This window comes from Culicoides brevitarsis, chromosome 1 (assembly GCF_036172545.1).
Source record: "Culicoides brevitarsis isolate CSIRO-B50_1 chromosome 1, AGI_CSIRO_Cbre_v1, whole genome shotgun sequence".
Lineage (NCBI taxonomy): Eukaryota > Metazoa > Arthropoda > Insecta > Diptera > Ceratopogonidae > Culicoides > Culicoides brevitarsis.
Window position 1 is genome coordinate 23,069,306 of NC_087085.1, and position 19,226 is coordinate 23,088,531.

General features: G+C 31.0%; 5 protein-coding genes across 5 annotated transcripts; 2 read left to right on the forward strand and 3 right to left on the reverse strand.

The window, feature by feature from the left end:
- Positions 1-3,837: 3,837 nt before the first annotated feature.
- Positions 3,838-5,171, reverse strand: LOC134828066 (transmembrane emp24 domain-containing protein 2). The gene is made up of 5 exons (XM_063841020.1): positions 5,023-5,171; positions 4,890-4,947; positions 4,635-4,816; positions 4,417-4,569; positions 3,838-4,351 (listed from the first exon to the last, which is right to left on the reverse strand). Exons 1-5 carry the CDS (start codon positions 5,092-5,094, stop codon positions 4,202-4,204), a joined length of 615 nt encoding a protein of 204 aa, XP_063697090.1. The 5' UTR covers positions 5,095-5,171; the 3' UTR covers positions 3,838-4,201.
- LOC134828056 (histone-lysine N-methyltransferase Set8) lies at positions 5,068-6,991 on the forward strand. The gene is made up of 5 exons (XM_063841008.1): positions 5,068-5,339; positions 5,483-5,957; positions 6,019-6,295; positions 6,361-6,551; positions 6,621-6,991. The coding sequence occupies exons 1-5, from the start codon at positions 5,330-5,332 to the stop codon at positions 6,829-6,831; spliced, it is 1,164 nt and encodes a 387-aa protein (XP_063697078.1). The 5' UTR covers positions 5,068-5,329; the 3' UTR covers positions 6,832-6,991.
- LOC134828046 (probable arginine--tRNA ligase, cytoplasmic) lies at positions 6,967-9,632 on the reverse strand. Its single transcript, XM_063840997.1, has 7 exons — positions 9,367-9,632; positions 9,183-9,317; positions 8,786-9,123; positions 8,587-8,718; positions 8,025-8,524; positions 7,214-7,951; positions 6,967-7,153 (listed from the first exon to the last, which is right to left on the reverse strand). Exons 1-7 carry the CDS (start codon positions 9,406-9,408, stop codon positions 7,044-7,046), a joined length of 1,995 nt encoding a protein of 664 aa, XP_063697067.1. The 5' UTR covers positions 9,409-9,632; the 3' UTR covers positions 6,967-7,043.
- Positions 9,633-9,747: 115 nt separating this feature from the next.
- Positions 9,748-13,657, forward strand: LOC134828036 (MMS19 nucleotide excision repair protein). The gene is made up of 6 exons (XM_063840985.1): positions 9,748-9,871; positions 9,928-10,311; positions 10,367-10,710; positions 10,936-12,345; positions 12,428-12,841; positions 13,469-13,657. Exons 1-6 carry the CDS (start codon positions 9,790-9,792, stop codon positions 13,655-13,657), a joined length of 2,823 nt encoding a protein of 940 aa, XP_063697055.1. The 5' UTR covers positions 9,748-9,789.
- A 27-nt stretch (positions 13,658-13,684) lies between these two features.
- On the reverse strand, positions 13,685-18,760 carry LOC134828026 (UDP-glucose:glycoprotein glucosyltransferase). The gene is made up of 5 exons (XM_063840974.1): positions 18,380-18,760; positions 17,088-18,316; positions 16,142-16,999; positions 13,890-16,089; positions 13,685-13,822 (listed from the first exon to the last, which is right to left on the reverse strand). Exons 1-5 carry the CDS (start codon positions 18,600-18,602, stop codon positions 13,794-13,796), a joined length of 4,539 nt encoding a protein of 1,512 aa, XP_063697044.1. The 5' UTR covers positions 18,603-18,760; the 3' UTR covers positions 13,685-13,793.
- Between the last annotated feature and the right edge of the window lie 466 nt (positions 18,761-19,226).

Consider the following 19,226-nt stretch of genomic DNA (forward strand, 5'->3'; position numbering starts at 1 on the left):
AACTTCCGCATGGAAAAACTTATCAAGCACTATTTGATCCCAAAGTTTCATTGAGATTGGCCAACAAACAAAAGAATTACAGAGGGATCGTCATTTTAGGGGGTGCTCTCAGAGCCCAACTTTGATGCCCCATATCTCAGCAACGGTTTCAGATAGAGGTCAAGTTTCTTCAGCATTTTTGCTTGTTTTTTATATTTTAACTTCAATTATAAAATTTGACCTAAATTCAATTTTTGACATTCGCTCTTAACGAAATTCAACTTAATTTAAAAAAAAAAAAAATATATATATATATATATATTTTGAGATCAATTTTAAATTATCAAATCCATAATTTATATATATATACCTTAAAATCAACTAAAATATTGATTAATGCAAAAAAAATGTTGAATTAAGCACTTTAAGACTCCATGCCAAGTTTTGAAATACTTTGAAAAATGGCGGGAAAAGGGGCGATTTTCCGTTATTAAAGGAGCACTTTTCACAGCCTCAGAAACCTACACGGTTTTCTATCGGTCTATTGGAAATATTCGTAAAAACACTTGAATTTTCTATTTATATTCACTTTTTTATGGCGGATGAGATTTGGCTTCGCCCGAGCTATTTTAGTGAAAATTAGCGTTAAAGATCTCCTTTGAGAGCTCTTATGAGAGCCATCGATAAGGAAACATATTAGAAAAGTACACTCTCTTACGCTTCTCTACTTAGCCCTGAAACTTCCACGACTTTTAGCCAAAAAGGACTTTCGGGGCACTCATAACTTTAAAGGCGAACCGTTCGAGCTAAAATTCCGGGAAAAATGGATATAACCATTTTCGAGGATGATGAATCGAATGAAGTTAGTTTAATTTGAATCTGAGATGGCTTGTGCCGCGCTTGGTAGTCTGATCGCAAAATCCCTCTTAAAAACTGTCTTCAAAACGAACTAAAATGGATAAAATATTTTTTTTAATTTCATTTATTTTAACATTTTTTACACAAACTCATCTCTGGTGCATGGCACCACCTATGACTGAAATCTCTTCTCATTAAAAATTCACAATAAACTACATTTAACTAGGAACGGAGTCAACATCCCAAATGAAATTTTTAAAACAATGAATCGCGATGATATTCATTTTAAGCGAGAAGACTTAAAAAAAACTCGCCAGTCTCTTTACAAAAAAATAAAAACTTAAAATTAAATTAAGAAAAATCAGAAATGGCACGCCAATTAGTTAAACACACGTGAAAAAAAAAGTCCATGCCGTTTTTAAAAAGAAAAGTGCAAAAGAACCTCAATATTAATTTTTGCATTCTGCGAACAAATCGAGCGTTCTCCTTACAAGACAAACTATATATATAAGTAGAATTTCTGGTATTTTCTCGAAGTTTTTTCTTCATATGTATTCTAAAGAGTCTTAAAAATGATCTGTATGAAGTCATATCTCGAAAACTTCAAAATACAAAATATTTGTATAAGTCTATTGTGGTTTCTTTCACTACACATTTTAGATTTTACTTAATTTATAATATCGCTGATTAAAGGGACTTGACTAACAAAAATCCCTTTTTTTTAGTGTATTTTTATTTTTTAATCTTTTTTTTAACATTTTTATTTAATATGGACATAAACTTAAATTTCGTATAAAGTTTTTGGGCCATGACCATGAGTTATAAAAAGTACCGCTTAAGCTTAAACTTAAATGTCAAAACCTAAGCTATTAAATCAAATTTCAGACTAACTTTATTCAACTTTCAGCACACAAAATTTCACGTCAATCGAAAACTGATAACTGATATTTGAAATTGTGATCACATTTTTTTTCAATTCTCTATAGGTTTTGTTCTATCATTTTACAATGAGATATATTCGGTCACTCTACTTGAATATAGAAAAAAGCAGTTTGACAATTTTTCTTAACTTTCATAATTTTTAATTTTTATTCTTTAAAAACTAAAATCTGAATGCAATTAAGAAAAAAAAATTAAGCATTAAAAAAATATTTAAATAGCGTATGAAATTTAAATATTTAACTATAAACGGGAAAATAAAAAAAATGTTACACCTCATATTAAGATAGTAAGCAGAAAGCGTATTTGAATTTTTTGTAAGCAGAACGTCGCAAGCAAGCAAATAAATAATAAGAACTTGAGGTATTTATTATTTAAATAATCGTTTTTTCTTTTTAATTAACAAAAATTTGTAAAATTGTTAGGAATATGCAACGATTTCCAAAACCCAGAAGCGTTTTAACTAAACTAAATGCAATTAATCAAATTGCAGCTGGAGATACTTTTTTGTACAACCATAACCCAAAAAATTTAGAAAAATTAAGAATTGCATACAATAATGATGGGTTCCATTTGGAAAAACCAGGAAAATCTTATTATAACAAGTGAGTATGTTCCTGAATATTGTATTAAATAAGTGATATTCACTTTTTGAATAGACTTGTTATTGAGCCGTCTGGAAAATATGTGACAGCTAGGGTTATTCATTTTCTCGACGGAACTATTGTAGAAGCCTCAACAAAAGAATGGTCAGTCAAAAAAAATTTATGCAAGACCTCCAACACAGCTGCTTATATAAATTTAGCACGGGTATTTACTGATGTGTAAAATGTTTTGAACATACAATTTATTCCATTTTATGCAGGTATTTTCAAGAAGATGTTTGCAATTTGGTATACATGAACTAAGATGTGACATTTCTAAAAGGGATAAAACCAACATTGGAAATTTTTTATCGAGCCTTGAGGATAATGGAATTCTTCTGACCAATGGCTTCAAACGACTTGATCCGACGAATCCAACAAAATAACATCTATATTATGGTATTTTCAAAATAAACGAGTAGTACATTTGATATAGTTTTACTTTTTATTTCATTATCTGATACTTGCGTATCTACATATTACATATTTGAATTCATCTTAACTTCATAATTTAGAGGAAATTCATAACCTCATTACCACTATTGCTCATATTTGTGCTTAATATCCTTCCACAATTTCTGCAAATGTAAAAAAATAACAAACCACATATATCGAATCTGATTAGTAATATTATGTAATATGGGTTACTTACTCCACGATTATGTGAATCGAAAATTGAGTCAGCTATAATATCGAATCCTCGTTCAAAGAAGAACACAGACGCGAATATTCCAACGGCAAATGTGGATGACCGCTTCAACAAAACGTTGTAAACAGCTTTCATAATTATTACTTGGCGTTCTTTGATACTTATTTACTTCAATTCGTATTTTTTTCTTCCTTGACAGTTTTTGACAGTTTCAGTCAAAGCTTTTGACAGAAAATAGTCGGATGATAATGGGTAATATTTATTATTTACTTTCTAATAATTTAAATAGATATTACGTTAGAAAACATTTGATTAGATTTTTTGCAGGCTCATGTTCACAAAGAGTTCCAAAAATCAGAAATTTCTTTAAACTATGCACAAAATCTTCGGCAAAAACGCAACATAAAGCAAAAAAGAAGTTGTAAGACCAATGCGAAAACTAAAAGACACGGTAAAATCTCCTTTTATTATTTTTTTGATAAATAAATATTTAAATATTTATAAGAATTTTCTTATTAAAAAAATATAGTGCCACGAAATATTAATATCATAAGTGGAACGGTCAATTGGAACCAAGCAATGATATTAAATCAACAGTGGATCGGCTATGTTAAAAGAATTTTAGGAATAGATAATTTTTCACAGTCAAAAATGGAAAAACTAAAGTAGGTATCTACCACTATTCAAAATCAAAGTACTTAAAGTTTTAAAATTTTATATTTTATTCAGGTGTAATTTTTATAAAATAGATTTACATGGGGCTCAAGTTATGATTAACAAAGCTAAAAATTCTGGCTTGGAAAATATGGAAGGAATTGTGTTAATAGAATTCAAAAATGTTTTTCAAATATTGATGAAAGATGGTTTTGTAAAAGGTGAACATTTTTTCTATGTTATTGCAGTCATGACATAATTTTACTTTTTAGTTGTTCCAAAAATCGGTTGTATATTCGACTTTATTGTGGGAGAGCATAAAATATCTTGTTATGGTGATCAACTGGCAATAAAGCCATACGAGAGATTCTCGAAAAAAATTAAAAAAATTGTTCCTCCAATAGAAATTCCAAGATAATAAATAGTTTTTTTGATTTTTTTTTTTATTTTCAATTGTTTAAAGACTGAAATGCATTCATTACACTACCCTGCGAACTTCAAAGAATCGTTTCAAATAATAAACTTGTCCCAATGTCATGACAACCAAGACCAAAGCTTCAAACGTGGACCACATAACGACGCGAGAGTTTGTGCTTTCATTGATTCCGCGGTGAATTCGATTGCGAACCTATGAAAAAACGATGGTTATAGTTTTTTTTTTGTTCATATTACAAATAAAAATAAGTGACATACATGCATGTACTCTTGTTCGTGTTTGATTCCAGTGAGCGTTCCAGATAACTCTCTTATCATATCCTCCAATTTTGTATGTCCTGCATCAGACTCACCAGGGGCACCTTGTGTACCTTTTGGAGCTTCCCCAATCTCCATGGAAAACATCACAACCTAGAAATGGTTTTTTTTTTTAAATAAACGTTGTCATATATTCTGTTTGTTATAAATTTAATTACTTTTGGTGTCATTGAAGACATTTTATTACTGAAACAGTAGTGATATATTCCACTTTCGTATGCGGCAAAAGTATATTTTCCAGTTGATTCACCTTCGCCATGATAAATAACCTTTCCATCTGGACCCGTAATTTTAATGTCTATATCCATCCATCCACCCTCCACAATTTCAAAAATGAGACCTAAAATAGAATGATTTTACTATTACTTAAAATTTTGTGTCATTAATCAAATTGTTTGTTTTTCAGATTTCACCTAGTTTTGTGCCAGCTTCTGCTTTATCATAAAAACATTCTTCTGAATGAGCATCTACCTGTCGGTATAAAGTAACAAAAATTAAGCATCAACGAAAAAAAGGAGCACAATGTTTGGCGATTTAAGTACTTACGGTAACAAAATAAGCTTTTGTTAGATGGAATACAGTCACAAAAATGTACAAAATAAGGAAAAAATACTTCATTATTGTTTTTTACTTTAGCTACTTGGCCACGTATGTTTTGATGGCAAATTTTGTTTTGACATATTCTTTGACGTCTTATGATTTCGTTATAACTGTCAGTAACTGGGACCTATTCTGGAACCAAGCATCTTCACTTATAAACATTTTGAAGAATTAAATAATCGGTACATAGAAAAAGCGTTATCGAAATTGTAAGATTTTCAATTTAATACTTTGAAATAAGTGACAAAGAACAATGATACGAAGTAAGTATTTAATTTCAAACATAAGTAAATAAATGTAATAAAAAAAGAATAAGTACCTAAATACATAAAAACAGAAACAAAGCGTCTCGTACATAAATGTAGCATTTTTAGTCCTTTTTATATAAATTTTTATCGTCTTTTAGCACGAAAATGCCGTGAAAACCCAAAGATTACCACAGACTTTGATGATGTTGCTAGTCCAAAGCGTAAAGATATGAAGACCTGCAATGTAAAAATAGAAATGGTTTTTGACAAGAAAACAGACAGCGTCTACAAAAAAACAACTCGAAATAAGCGGGAAACTAGGACAGTGGAAGTTACTTCTCCAAACATAAAGGATTTTTTCAAATTACAGGAACCAGATTTAACAAAATTGTCAGATAATGCGTATGAATCAGAAAACTTCTCCACGCCACAAAAAATCTCGCTTCAAACGACAAATGCAAAACACAATACCGTTGAAAAAAGAATTTCACCAGCTAAGAAATATCATTCACCATCTAAACCATTGACACCTCATCGAATAGTTTGTATTTCCCCAGAGAAAAATGGAACTGAAATTCTCGAGCAAACAGTAAATGTAAATGACCATAAACGGAATTCACGAAATAAAAAGAGGTAATTCTAACGTTATAAAATGTCAAAATTGAAGACCTAATATATTATTTATATTCCATAGACTTGACATGACATCTCGTGAAAATAGCTCTGATGAGCTTTCATCTGTTGCAGCTACGACACTTGAGGACAAAAAAAAAGTTCTCAATTCTTCAGCTAACCCAAGTGCACGCCAAAATACAAGAAATAATAAAGCAAAGCAAGACAATGCCACTAAAAAACTTACAGATTTTTTCCCCATCCGAAGAAGCGTCAGAAAAACAAATAAAGAAGTTCAACAAGAGCTTATGCGTAGTTATGAAAAGGCTATAATAGAACAGAGTGAAGATGGCTTAGAAGTAATTTATTGTTTTTTTATAACTGTAATACCTGCATACAGACTGATTCACTTATTTTTTTACAGGTTAAAACGTTTGAAAATAAAGGAAGAGGAATTGTTGCGTCGAGAACATTTAGAAAAAATGAATTTGTACTAGAATATGTTGGAGAATTGATATCGATAGCAGAAGCTAATAAGAGAGAAACTCAATATGCAAAAGATGAAAATACTGGCTGCTATATGTATTACTTTAAATATAGTGAGCAACAATTTTGGTAATATTTTTTAAAATTATAAACCATTGTTTGAATATTGAATTCGAAATGAGCTTTCTTATTCAATAGCATTGATGCAACTGAAGAAACTGGCAGACTTGGTCGACTAGTAAACCATTCAAGAAACGGAAACTTAGTTACAAAAACTGTTGCAGTAAAGGGACAACCTCACCTTATTTTGGTAGCAAAAAATGACATTAACCCAGGAGTAGAATTGACCTACGATTATGGCGATCGGTCTAAGGAATCTTTAACACATCATCCTTGGTTAGCTTATTAGAACAATTTTTATTCTCATCTATAGACAGATCCTATATTGATAATAGATACCCAGTTTTGTTTCTTATAAGTTTTTTACCTTAATGATAATTTAAATGAAAACATAGTTTTAGGAGAAATTGTATTTGGCATAAAATTTCTATAAAACTGTAAATTTAAAATTTTTATTTTCCTCATTTCGAAGGTATTGTTGCTTCATAACTGAAAACTACTTTATATTTTTCCAATGGGTTTTAAACCAAGAATATAAAAGCATTTTTCCATTATTAATGCTGCAGCCTCTGATAAAAGTACTCGTTCATCATTAATTTTTATTATTTTACCTAAAAGTATATTTAATTTTATAAATATTAAATAAGAATACCTGAGAACAAAACTCCTACCCTCTTTATCTTTTTCAATACAGTAGCAATTGTCGTAAAACTCACTGAAACAAGTACAAATTTCATAAACGTAATCACATAATCGATGTAGTAAAAGGTCACTGCAACATTCTGTTATGACATAAGGAAACTTGAGTAAAACTTTTGCCAACTTATATTCCTTTTCATGTTCCAATGCAAAAAGATTTGTTTTTGCAAGCTCCCGAATTTTTTTCACATACTCTGTACCACAATTACGAGCAATCGATTTGATGCGAGTATACGCATATAATAAATAAACAGCGGTATTTCCTTTATCTTCAAGCATTCTATCAAAGGAAAATACATAATCGCATGTACGGTTTTTAGACAAATCTGCATACTTGATGCAACCGTAAGCAACTGATTCTTGAGCTTCTTTTAGTTCTGCAGCATTTAAAACTTTGTCACGACCTTTTTCCTTTAGCTTATCCATACTACGTTTTAATCCCTCATCCAGTAATTCGATAAGCTTTATTGTATCTCCAGATCTAGTTTTAAATTTTTTTCCATCTTCCCCTAAAACAAGTCCGAATCCAACGTGATCTACACGATGCTTTTCAGGTTGGAGTAAGTTTATTCTAGATGCGCAAGAAAATATCGTATGGAAATGAGTTGCTTGACCATTATCAGTAACATAAATAATCCAGTCAGCTTTTTCTTCTTCAATACGCTGTTTTATAGCAGCCATATCCGAGGTGTCATAAGTAAAACCTCCACCTGCGCAAAATAGAAAATGTAAATATTTGTTGAGGTACTTTTATTATTATTATTTTTAAAGATATTTATGTACCTGTTTTAACAATCGTCAAAGGGATACCCTCACGATTTAAACCCCACATAATCATTCGACCATCATCCTCTTCAAGATATTCATTTTCTTTTAACTCTTTTACTAAACGTTCCATATGTTTCTGATAAAAAGATTCTCCACGCTCCTTTAGACTTATGTCTAGTCTATCATAAATCTTTTTGAATTCTGAACGCGACACATCACAAATCATGTTCCATGCCTTGATGTAATCTGGATGGTGTCCTTGTAACTGAACAACGGCATCATAAGATCTTTTTTTAAACTGTTCATCTTCGTCAAATCGAATTTTTGAAGCTTTATAAAAAGCTTGTAAATCTTCTATTGGAGGAGACTGTATTAAATAATTTGGGAATGTGTCTTGCAAATGTACAATTAGCATTCCAAATTGTGTTCCCCAGTCTCCAACGTGATTTAAACGAATAACATCGTGATCGAAAAACTCTAAAAGACGGCTAATCGATTCTCCTATAATGGTACTCCTGTAAGCATGGCATTAAATGAAATTGGAACTTTCCTTATGTACTCATCATATCTTATTTACCTCAGATGGCCAACGTGCATCTCTTTTGCTATATTTGGGGAGGAAAAATCGACAACAACTCTTTTTTTCTCACATTTTGGAGCAGTAACACCATTTACAAGAACATCGGCAAGTGCCTTTTTTGCATATTGGCTTGAAAATAAAAACGAAAGACATAAAGAATTTACTGATAAATGTAATAGTTAAATTCAATAGTTACCGACTTAAATGTATATTTATGAATCCTGCCCCGGCAACATCAATTTTTTCAACCACTGAACAAGGATTCACATATTTCGCTATTTCTGTTCCAACAGCTCGGGGATTCGTGTTGACACCATTCTCTTTCAACAACTTAGAAACTGGCATTGCACTATTACATTGATAGTCATTAAATTTTGAGTTTGTTGATACAGTAAGTACCACAGGGGCATCATGTAGGTTAGGATAGGCTTTTTGAATTGCTTTTTTGAGTTTCGTTTTTAGATATTCCATCAAATTAATCAATCCATTTGGTTCTGGTTCTTCTTTTGATACATCTGATTCTTTGCTGATGGCCTGCAAGTTTTTTTAATGTAAAATAATTATTTTTCAAAAAGAAAAAAAGTTGTTTTTACCTCTCTTAAGATTCTCAAGCGATGTTTAAGCTTCGAGTTTTCTGTAAGCATCCGAGAAAGTTCAAAATCTTGTTCAAAAATACTTTCAGTCTTAATTTGATCGATACTTAGTTGAAGATGATTGGATCTTAGTTCCTAAAAAAATATTTTTACACACTTGTTTTACAAACATTTATTTACTTACCAAATCATTAATAACAGTCGATTCTTCATTGAAAGTGTTCATTTTGATTTTTAAAATATGTGTAAAAATGCATTCGCTTTCCACAAAACGTTTCCACGTGGTAGAATAAATATCAGCTGTTATTGACACTCATTTTACTGTGGGGTTTAATTGGTCTATCCCGTTAATGATCTTCCTCTTTAATTTTTCGATGTATATAAATGAATTTGCTCTTATTTAAATACTTAAAATTTATTTTTCATAAAAAACTTCTGGTTACTTTGAACGTGATTGTATATTTCAATATACGGACCCAAAAAGTATGACAGTGTTAAGCCCATTGTACAAACCTGTGTCTTTCGAGTTTTAGTTTAAGATATTATTTATTTAATTAAATAAGTATTTAAATAAAAGTAGGTAAATAATTGTTGAAACACAATCATCATGGCAATCTTTCCATTGACTTTGATTGAATTCTTTCAACAAAATGATGTCAATCAAGCATTTATTAGCGATGTAGTTTCAGGTATAAACTTGGAAAAATAATTAAAATTGTCTTCTAACATTTATAATTCTTAATAGATTTGAAACATAAAACACGAAATATTCATGAACTAGTTGAAATGCTTGAACCAATTCTGTGCGCAAAGGAAAATGATTTAAGATTCATTGGAACGAAGTTCTTTGTTGAAGTTCTTAATAGTTTAAGTCCCAATGACTTAAATGATCAGGAATTAAAAGTTATTTGGACCTTTTTTATTAATCGATTGAATGATCATCATTCAATTATTCCGATTGTGCTATCAGGATGCTTAACGCTGTGCAAACTTCATTTAAATTTTGAAAGTTATTTAGCAGAATTTTGTACCAAAATGTTTCGATGTATACATTGCCAAACTCAAAAAAGAGAAGACCGTGAAAAAATATATAAAATGTTACAAATTGCATCCGAATTAAATTCTGAAGGTAAGAAACTATCTACATATGAATCAAATGAGAATCCGATTTTTGTTTTTTTTAGAATTTAAAAAAATGGGTGCTGACTGGATCTACGGAGTAATCAATTCTATTGAAGGAGAAAGAGATCCAAGAAATTTGCTTTTAATTTTCAACTTTATGCCACAGCTCATTAAAAATTATTCTTTATTTCATTTAACCGATGATGCCTTTGAGGTGTTTGCTGTTTACTTTCCTGTTGATTTTACACAATCAGACTCATCGGCGATAACTAGAGATTCATTAGCAGAACACTTAGAAAACTGTCTCTCTGCTAGCTTGGATTTCATCAATGGTTGCGTTGAACTTATTTTGGAAAAAATTAGCAGTGACTTGAAAACCGCAAAAACAGATTCTCTCAAACTTTTGGTATGTATAAGTAACGATCATAAGTTTTTTTTCAAAAGGAATATCCGATTCATACTTCTTAAAAAATTGTATATATGTATAATAATACGACAGAACGATTTATGTATAATTTCTAGACAATTTCAAATTTTTAGTGCCGATTTGAAACCCGAGAAAATCGAAGATTAAAGATACTATGCTGCATTTCATAACTATATTTTTAACTAGTATTTTATGTATTTTTAGATAAACATTACAAAAAAGTTTTCAAGTGATAAAATAGAAAAGCATTTTGAAAGCTTATGGGAAGCAATCAAAATAGAAGTGATATCTGACAAAAACATGGAGTGGAAACAATTAGCTCTTTCTGGTTTACAAAGTTTATTGTCAAATTTTAGTAGCAGCAACGAAACATTGAAAGAAGCTTTAAAAATAGTACTGAAATCAGTTCTGCCTTCTATAAATGATATTAACTGCAAATCATTTGGTCCAAATTTCGACATAATTTGTACTTGTCTGAAAAGTAGTGAGCAATCTGCCTTATATGTTATTCCAAAAGTGCTTCCTTTGTTGTTAAATGATTTTAATGCGAGAGATACTGAGAAAATAATTAAAATTTTAGAGTGTATTGAAAGTATTTGTACGATAACAAATTCATATAACACCTTTAAAGAATTAGAGAGTAGTGATACTGATTTACTTCGCAAAGAAATTGTTGATACTTTTATGTACGATAATAATACAATAGTAACACGGTTATGCCTTCGAATTATTGGAAACATAAAAGACATCATGTGTAAAAAAAGTCGTTTTATTATTTATCAAAGATTAGTTGATCTGACATCCGACCCGAAAAGCAACGAATTATTTTGTGATATCAGCAATGCTGCCATAAGTTTTAACTCTAGGTTCAACAATGAAGTGTCTGAAATAATTGTAGAAAAACTAAAAGAGCAGGCAACCTTGCAGGTCAGTGCAGAACCAATAAAAGTTCTTGCTAATCTTATGTTTGAACCGAATTTAGAAGAATATATATATAATTTTATCATTTCCTTCATATTAAACAATGAGAACAATGAACGTTTACGTACAGACACAGTCATATATTTAGAAAGTGTCATGACAGAAAAAAATAGAAGCATTTTAAATGATTCTAAAACGTCATTGATCGAAGAACTTGTAACGTTTATAAAGAATTATCGGCATAACTCGTATCAACATTTAAAACAATACACTAAGTTACTTGAAATTTTCGTGAAATATTCAAATATGGAAATGCAAAAAACTGTTATTATACCCCTCTTGACTGCCTTGAATCCTAATGTAAACAATGACCTGTACATTCTATCAGGTTTATTAGGCTATTTAAAACCAAATGCAGGACTAAACGAATATTTTACACTCCTAACTGGGAATTTAATAAAAATATCTTTGTCATCAAACGATGAGGAACGAATTATGAGTAATCAAATACTTTATGTTGTGTTTAATAAAATTCCTTATGATGATTTGCACCAACGTTGGATAAGACAAACATTGGAAACACTTCGATCTGAAATACTAAGCAACAGAAATGAAGCGATTGCAACTTTTGCATGGATAACTAAGAGTTTGGTTAAACGCGGTTTTGGTGACTTTGAATTCGTCATGGATCCTGTAAGTTAAAACATTATTATTGATTTTCTTATATATATTTATTTTCAATTGATGAACATTTTATTTCGCATGACATCATTAGTTGATAGCCCTTCTCAAGGATCCAATAACCTCGAATTCAGCTGTTACGGCTTTTGAAATACTCACAAGAGAAGTGCCAGAGCAATACCAACCGTTAGAGAAATACCTTTATAAGCAGAAAATTTTGTGTTACTTATTGAAAAAGATCGATTGCCAAGTAACGGATTTAGCAGATAATCAAGTTACAACAATTGTTTTAGTTATGAACATTGTACCATTGTCAGCTTTAAAAACGAACATTGACAAGATTGGAAAAACTGTTATTAAAGCACTAAGCTTAAAAGATCAACGTTGTATTTTGGCTTGCCTGAATATTCTGAACAAATTTATTGAAGAGCAAAATGACTACTTTTCAACTTACGTATCTCACATTGTGGACAAACTTTTGATTTTAACTCAACCTGCTTTTACAATGGTAAATATGCAGTTCCATTATTTATTTCATTATTTTATTTTAGTTTCAGTGTTTTTAACACACTCTACGGAAGTGTTTAAATTAATTCTTACCTTGAATACCTTACCTCAATAATTATTACCTATTTTCGTAAAAGTGATCAATCTAATCCCTTAATGGATTAATTCAACCTCTTTTGGAGTTGGTCAATAACAGCCCCAAGAAATTAATCTCTGTAAGGGGTTAATTTAATCCCTTAAGGTATTAGATTGATCCCTTTTACGAAAAAAATGATTAATTTAACACTTAAGGGATTAATTTGAGCATTTTTAATCCGTACGGCATGCCGCGGCATTTTAAGTAAATTTACAAAAATGTATTGAAGTCGTCAGTTCGTCCATGTAAAATGGGTACCCCAAAGGTTAGATCTCCTAATGTAGCGATTAAGTTGTATTGTTCGGAGAAATATACGCTCACAACAAAAACAACATGTTTTAAATATGTTAATAAAACATGTTAATAATAACAACCTTCTCTTTTGCGTAATCAGAAGACAAAAAACAAGTAAACATTTCGTTCACAGGGAACATTCAAATTGAAAGTTAAATGTTCGTTTTATTAATTCTTTTGAGTATTTTTCGTTTTCAGAAAATCCGATTACAAGCACTGTGCACCTTAAAAAACGTTACCATTTATTCTACGTATTTGTTGTTGCCAAAAAAGGAAGAAGTTGTCTATGGAATTATTCCTGTTTTAGATGATGAAAAAAGATTAGTGAGAAATGCAGCCAGAGCTACTCGTATGAAATGGTGCTCTATAGGAATTGAAGAAAATTAGATATAAATTTATTGTTTATGAATAAAAGATAAGTGTCTTATTAATTAAGACCATTAATTTATTATTAGTATTTTTTTTTTGTTGTTTAAATTAAACTACGTTCGCCTAATTCGCTATCGAAGTCAATGTTAAAGAATCACAATTCTGTAGGATCATGTTGGCGTTCTAAAAATGAAAAATCAGAAAACAGGTAATAAATGTGTATTCTTTATAAAGAAAAACAATCGCTTACTCTCGGAATGTTCCGCATCTATTGTTACATCTTCCATCTCTGTCATCAAATTTTTGATTTCTGCATCATAATCTTTCCATTCTGGAACGATTCGCTGAGCCGCTGTTAATTTAGCCTCCTTAGTTTGTGGGTTGTTACATAAATCAATTGTCTTAGCTGTTGCAAGCGATTCAGAAGAACACCAAGTCTCACACCACAGCCAATCTTGTGGAAGAGATTTGATCATAACTTGATGAATCATGTTGTTTGGTAAATCTTGATCTAAATTTGATAAACTATTTGGATCTTGACTCAGTGCCTGGTATTGGCCACGTAATCGATCACCGGCAGCAATTCTTCTGAAACGTTTCAAATCAACTACGTACAGTGCGGAAATGTGATATGGCCGTCCTTGCAAATGATTTTTCCAATAACCTACTTTCCAAAATCTAAATCCTTCCATTTCCTTCCTAGAATCACAAAATGGAACGTATCCATATGGGGCACCACCTAAATCAAAATTATATAGTTCGTTGATGTCGTGTCTTATTATTTGGTCTGCATCGACAAAAATAATTTTCTTTACATCCAGTGGAAATAGTACATCCAAAAATAGAATTTTATAGCCCCAAATGATTCGTTGTTTCTCTGTTTGTTGATGGAGCCATCTTGGCCATTTATATTGAACAAACTCATAATGAAACTTATAGTGTTTAGACATATGTGGCAAGAAGTCTATAAACTGCGGAGATAAGTAATTTTTTAAGAACCAAAACTTTACTGGACTTTTGGTGTTCTTAAGCAAACTCAACATCATTATCCTGAGAAGGCGTTCATATAGATGTCCGCTTGCAACGCTAAAAATATTAATAGTTTCGGATTCAGTTTCCCCTCCACTCCAAGTATTTGCAATTGAACTCCAAATTCCGTTTTTGCTAGGTTCATCATTTTCAGACAATAAATCGATTCCATGCATACCCGGCTTTTTTGTTACTCGCACCTTTAAAACCAAGGATCTCAAATTAATAATTACTACCCTCGTGTGATTCGAAAAATGTCTGACATTTGCACCATCGACTTGCGTAATATCATATAAGTCTGAACTTTTACCATGACGTAATCGCAAGTCATATGCTCCTGGATTGGCTTTTAATTGAAAATATCCCAAATTTGCCATAACTAATGTATCTACATACTTGCTTTGGTCTCTGGTACCTAAAACAAACTGCAATCCTCTAGGTGGTGCGCCAGATGAAGAGTCGAAACAATGCCCTTCCAATAGTAAATGTTCAAGTTCATATTCACTATGAATAGGTCCATTGATATCTGATAACCTAATATTATCCAAATCATATACGCTACGTGTAATCTCAACTAACCAGTTTTCTGGTACATTTAGGTTTTGGGTGAGTAATGACTCTGAGGGTAAACCAATAAACTTAGCTGCAGGTCCTTCTAACAGTTTTCCCTCCCTAAATTCTAATTCAGATTCGATTACGTATCTGTAAAAATTTTTCACGGGCATGTCACTGTGCTTATCAATAGCACACAAAAAAAGCTTCATGTCACAATTTATTACTTTTCGAAGTAAAATCAATATGGAAGATAGCTTTTGAGCTCCTCGTGATACAGGGTCAAGAACAGCAACGATGCTAAAGCTTGGTGCGTTTTCTCTTTTATGTTGTAGCTTTACCACAGTTCTATCTTCTCTTAATGAATTCGGCAAAACATAACGGGTTTTGACACTTTGCCGTGGAATTAGAAGTGCATTCAATTTGAGAAGTACATCGGATGTTAGTCGAATTGTTGAAACTTCATCAATTTCTTTTAAGCCAGCTCTAATTTTATCAACATATATAAAATTATTAAACTTTTCTAATAGGCCGAAATCATCGAGATCAAATATTTCTTTGTTATCTAGTGGTCCCATTACTTTCCCGTTGAGTACTAACGCACTTGCCGACGACTTTAAATTCAAAATACGCTGACAATACACTCGCAACATTTTCAAATGAATTTCGGTTGATCGAAGAAACCCTTTGACGTCTTCAGGTATATCCACAGTCGTTAAATCTTCACTTTCTAATAATTTTAGTACCAATTTGATAGCTTCTTCGCCGTTCAATGTGTTTACAGCGGACCATACCAAATTATTAATATTATCCTTTTTTAGATTATCAGCATTTGGAATGAAAGAGACACGTAGACTTTCCGTTGATTTCTGAAAAAAAAAATAGCAATAAATTTCTTAAATAAACTAAAAATGAACTTACCATAAATTTCAAAGCATTTTTCAATATATCTTTAGTTTGTTTTGTAGTCAAATCACCAACAACCCATAGCGAATGAAAGTATATATTTGGATTAGAAAGAAAATTTTCAGAAGAAGATTTTGTTTCAAAGTATTTAAGATTGTCCATTAATGTAGCAGTCATATCAGAATCTGATAACTCAGATAAGGCTTTGACATTTTCTAGATGTTTGTAAGGTGTTCCAGTCAAATCCAAAAATTTTAGACCTTCTGTATTTAAAATTCTTTCATTTAATCTTGGCATCACGTGTGACTGAGACATTAGATAGTCGATAACAACCATTGTGTCATCCAATTCACCGCGATAAACAGCTTTTTGAATATTTGGAGTTTGCTGCATAATTTCGGTTAAAACTGCTTCTTCAAAATCATTTATATTTAATGACGATTGAGGCAAAAGAACCCCGTTCAGTAGCACCTGAGGTAATATATTCGTACCTAATCGAGCAATAAATTCCTTTGTTAATTGTCTTCCATAGTCATAGTCTGAGTCTTCTCCTAGTATATCTTTTACCAAATCATAATTTATTTTAGGAAAAGTTTTTGTCATTTGGTTTTCTATAGATTTCATTGAAACCTCCGCATTAGGCATTAAAGAGGAGAAAATGCTTGTGAGAAATTCAAGTGCTTCTCTCATACTTTTTTGTTGAGATACATAATTAAAAGCACAAATAATTGATCTATATACTTCGTTTTCTATATTGTTTTCTGTAGCTGCTAACACTAATCCCAGGCGTACAGGTGCGGTGTGGACAACGAAGCTTTCTGCTAATTTCAACAAATCACGACATTCAGTGGTTAAAGGATCAAATACTATAATCTAAAAGAAAATTGTAAACATTATGATTTCGCATACGCACTTTCATATTTTGGTGAGCATTAAAGTTGTAAATAATAAAATAGCTTACCAAGTTAAATAAATTTTTCCGAACATTGCGCATCATTCCAGGAAATGTGGGCCGAAGTAAATCTAATACGCTACTAGGCCACCTTCGATACTGATTATCTTTTTCTAAATCATTAATCCAAGAGATAGCCGAGTCTCTTATATCAATTGCAAAATCTTTGGAAGCGGATGAAGACAAATCTAGAGCTAACAAAGGCTCACTAGATTTTCCTTTAAACCCTAACTTAAACAGTCCGTCTAGGACTCGGCTTTCACTTCTCAATGTATCTAATAACGTAAAAATATCAAGGGTTTCAGCGTCAAAGAATAGCCCATTTACAAAGAGAGCTGCATCAGGCGGCTGAAGATTTAGATTTCGACCAAACACCTCAATATTATGTTTCATTTCATTTTTGAGCTCCTCGGTTACAGGTATGTGAAGCAAACTTTTTACTTGCAGAGGAAAGTTTTGTGCAATCATTTGTAAAACATGCAAAGCTTCGTCACCCTGAATGGATGCTATTCTCTCAGACGCCTGCAAACCGAGATCTTGTAGCTCCCAAGCTTTCAAGGGTGCGATTATTACTTCTTTATGTTTCTCTATTAAATGAGATCGAAATGTATCTAAAACATGTGATAATCCACTGAATCTCTGCTTTAAAGTGTCAAAGTTCAAGCCTTCAAGTTCAGTTTCCGTGTCTTCATTGTCTTCTTTTACATTTTCATCTTTTGGTTTAGGAGAATCATCTTGGCTTTTATATTCTGTAGACTTTAAATGCATTTCGACACCATAACCAGAAAGACGAATTTTTCTTTTACTGTTGTGTTTCACATAGTTGCGTATCACATATTTTATAAGCTTTTTATCAGACAAAGTTTTTAGTTTATTGTGATAATTTTTCATTGATTTTGTCCCAATTTGACCGTATAAGATTGCTGTAATATTATTTTCTGCAGAACTAGGATAAATGTGATCAAAACTAAATAATTCTAAGCTCAAATTCTCAGATACATCTTCTATCTTTGTATCAAATGTTTGCAAATCGCATACAATACTATCTCCAATTTGCACAAAAGCTTCTTCTTCACATGGCTGACCTCTAAGAATTTCATTGACAATTTGAGCATGAGCATACACCAACGGTGTGTAAGTTTTTAATGACAAAGCCAACTTGAGCAAACTCATCTGTCCCTCAGGTAAAATGTTTTCTGCTATTTTAATGGCTGCATCATATTGTTTTTCATCCGATTCTATAGAAAAAATTCTTTAGATTAACATGCATATTTTCAATTTAATTAAAAATAATTTTTCACCTATTTTTAATATTTCCGGTTTTAACTGATTTAAAGCTTCTACATAATCCCAATAGTGTACATTGGATTCATCAGCTAGGAATTCCGCAATTTCCAGGTGAACCGGTGTAAAATTCCATTTGGCATTAATGTGTGTAAAGACCGGGTAATTTAATGCTGCAACAAAGTTGAATGTTTGTATAAAACAAACAAACCAAATTATATCCAAAAACTTCTTTCTCATATTTTATCGAGCTTTGACATTCAGTGATAGTGTTATATTTTTATAGATGCATATAAGAGCACTGAGACATTTATTGTTTTTTTTTTTTTTTTTTTAATTATAAATGTATTTATCGTTCATTTAAAAATAAATACACCACGTCAACTTTGAATGAAATTGTAAATGTTATAGGTTGGTACAATTTAATAAATTTTCACTCTTCCCTTAAATTATATTCCTTTACTCATTTACACTCTTATTTCTCAGAGGACTAAAACCGTGTTTGTTGTGAAGGAAAAATTCAAAATTTAATTTGGGTCTTTACATTTTTATTGTTTTAAGAATAGGTAAATATTAATATCAAAATATAGTCTAAATATTTATTTAATTAAGTATTTATTTATTTAAATATCAAATCATTTATAAGAAAAAAATATTTCAAAATATACAACCGTTAGAATTCACTAAAATTTAGATTAAAAAGATTTATTATAAATTATGTTGTAAATCGATTGTTGAAATCACTTAAAGTTGTAATGGTATAGTAAATAAAAAAATGTATAAAAGTTGTGGTTTAAAAACGATACCGTATTTCAAATAAAAAATTTCAAAATTTTGTTTCACAAATATGAAATGCTCGAAATC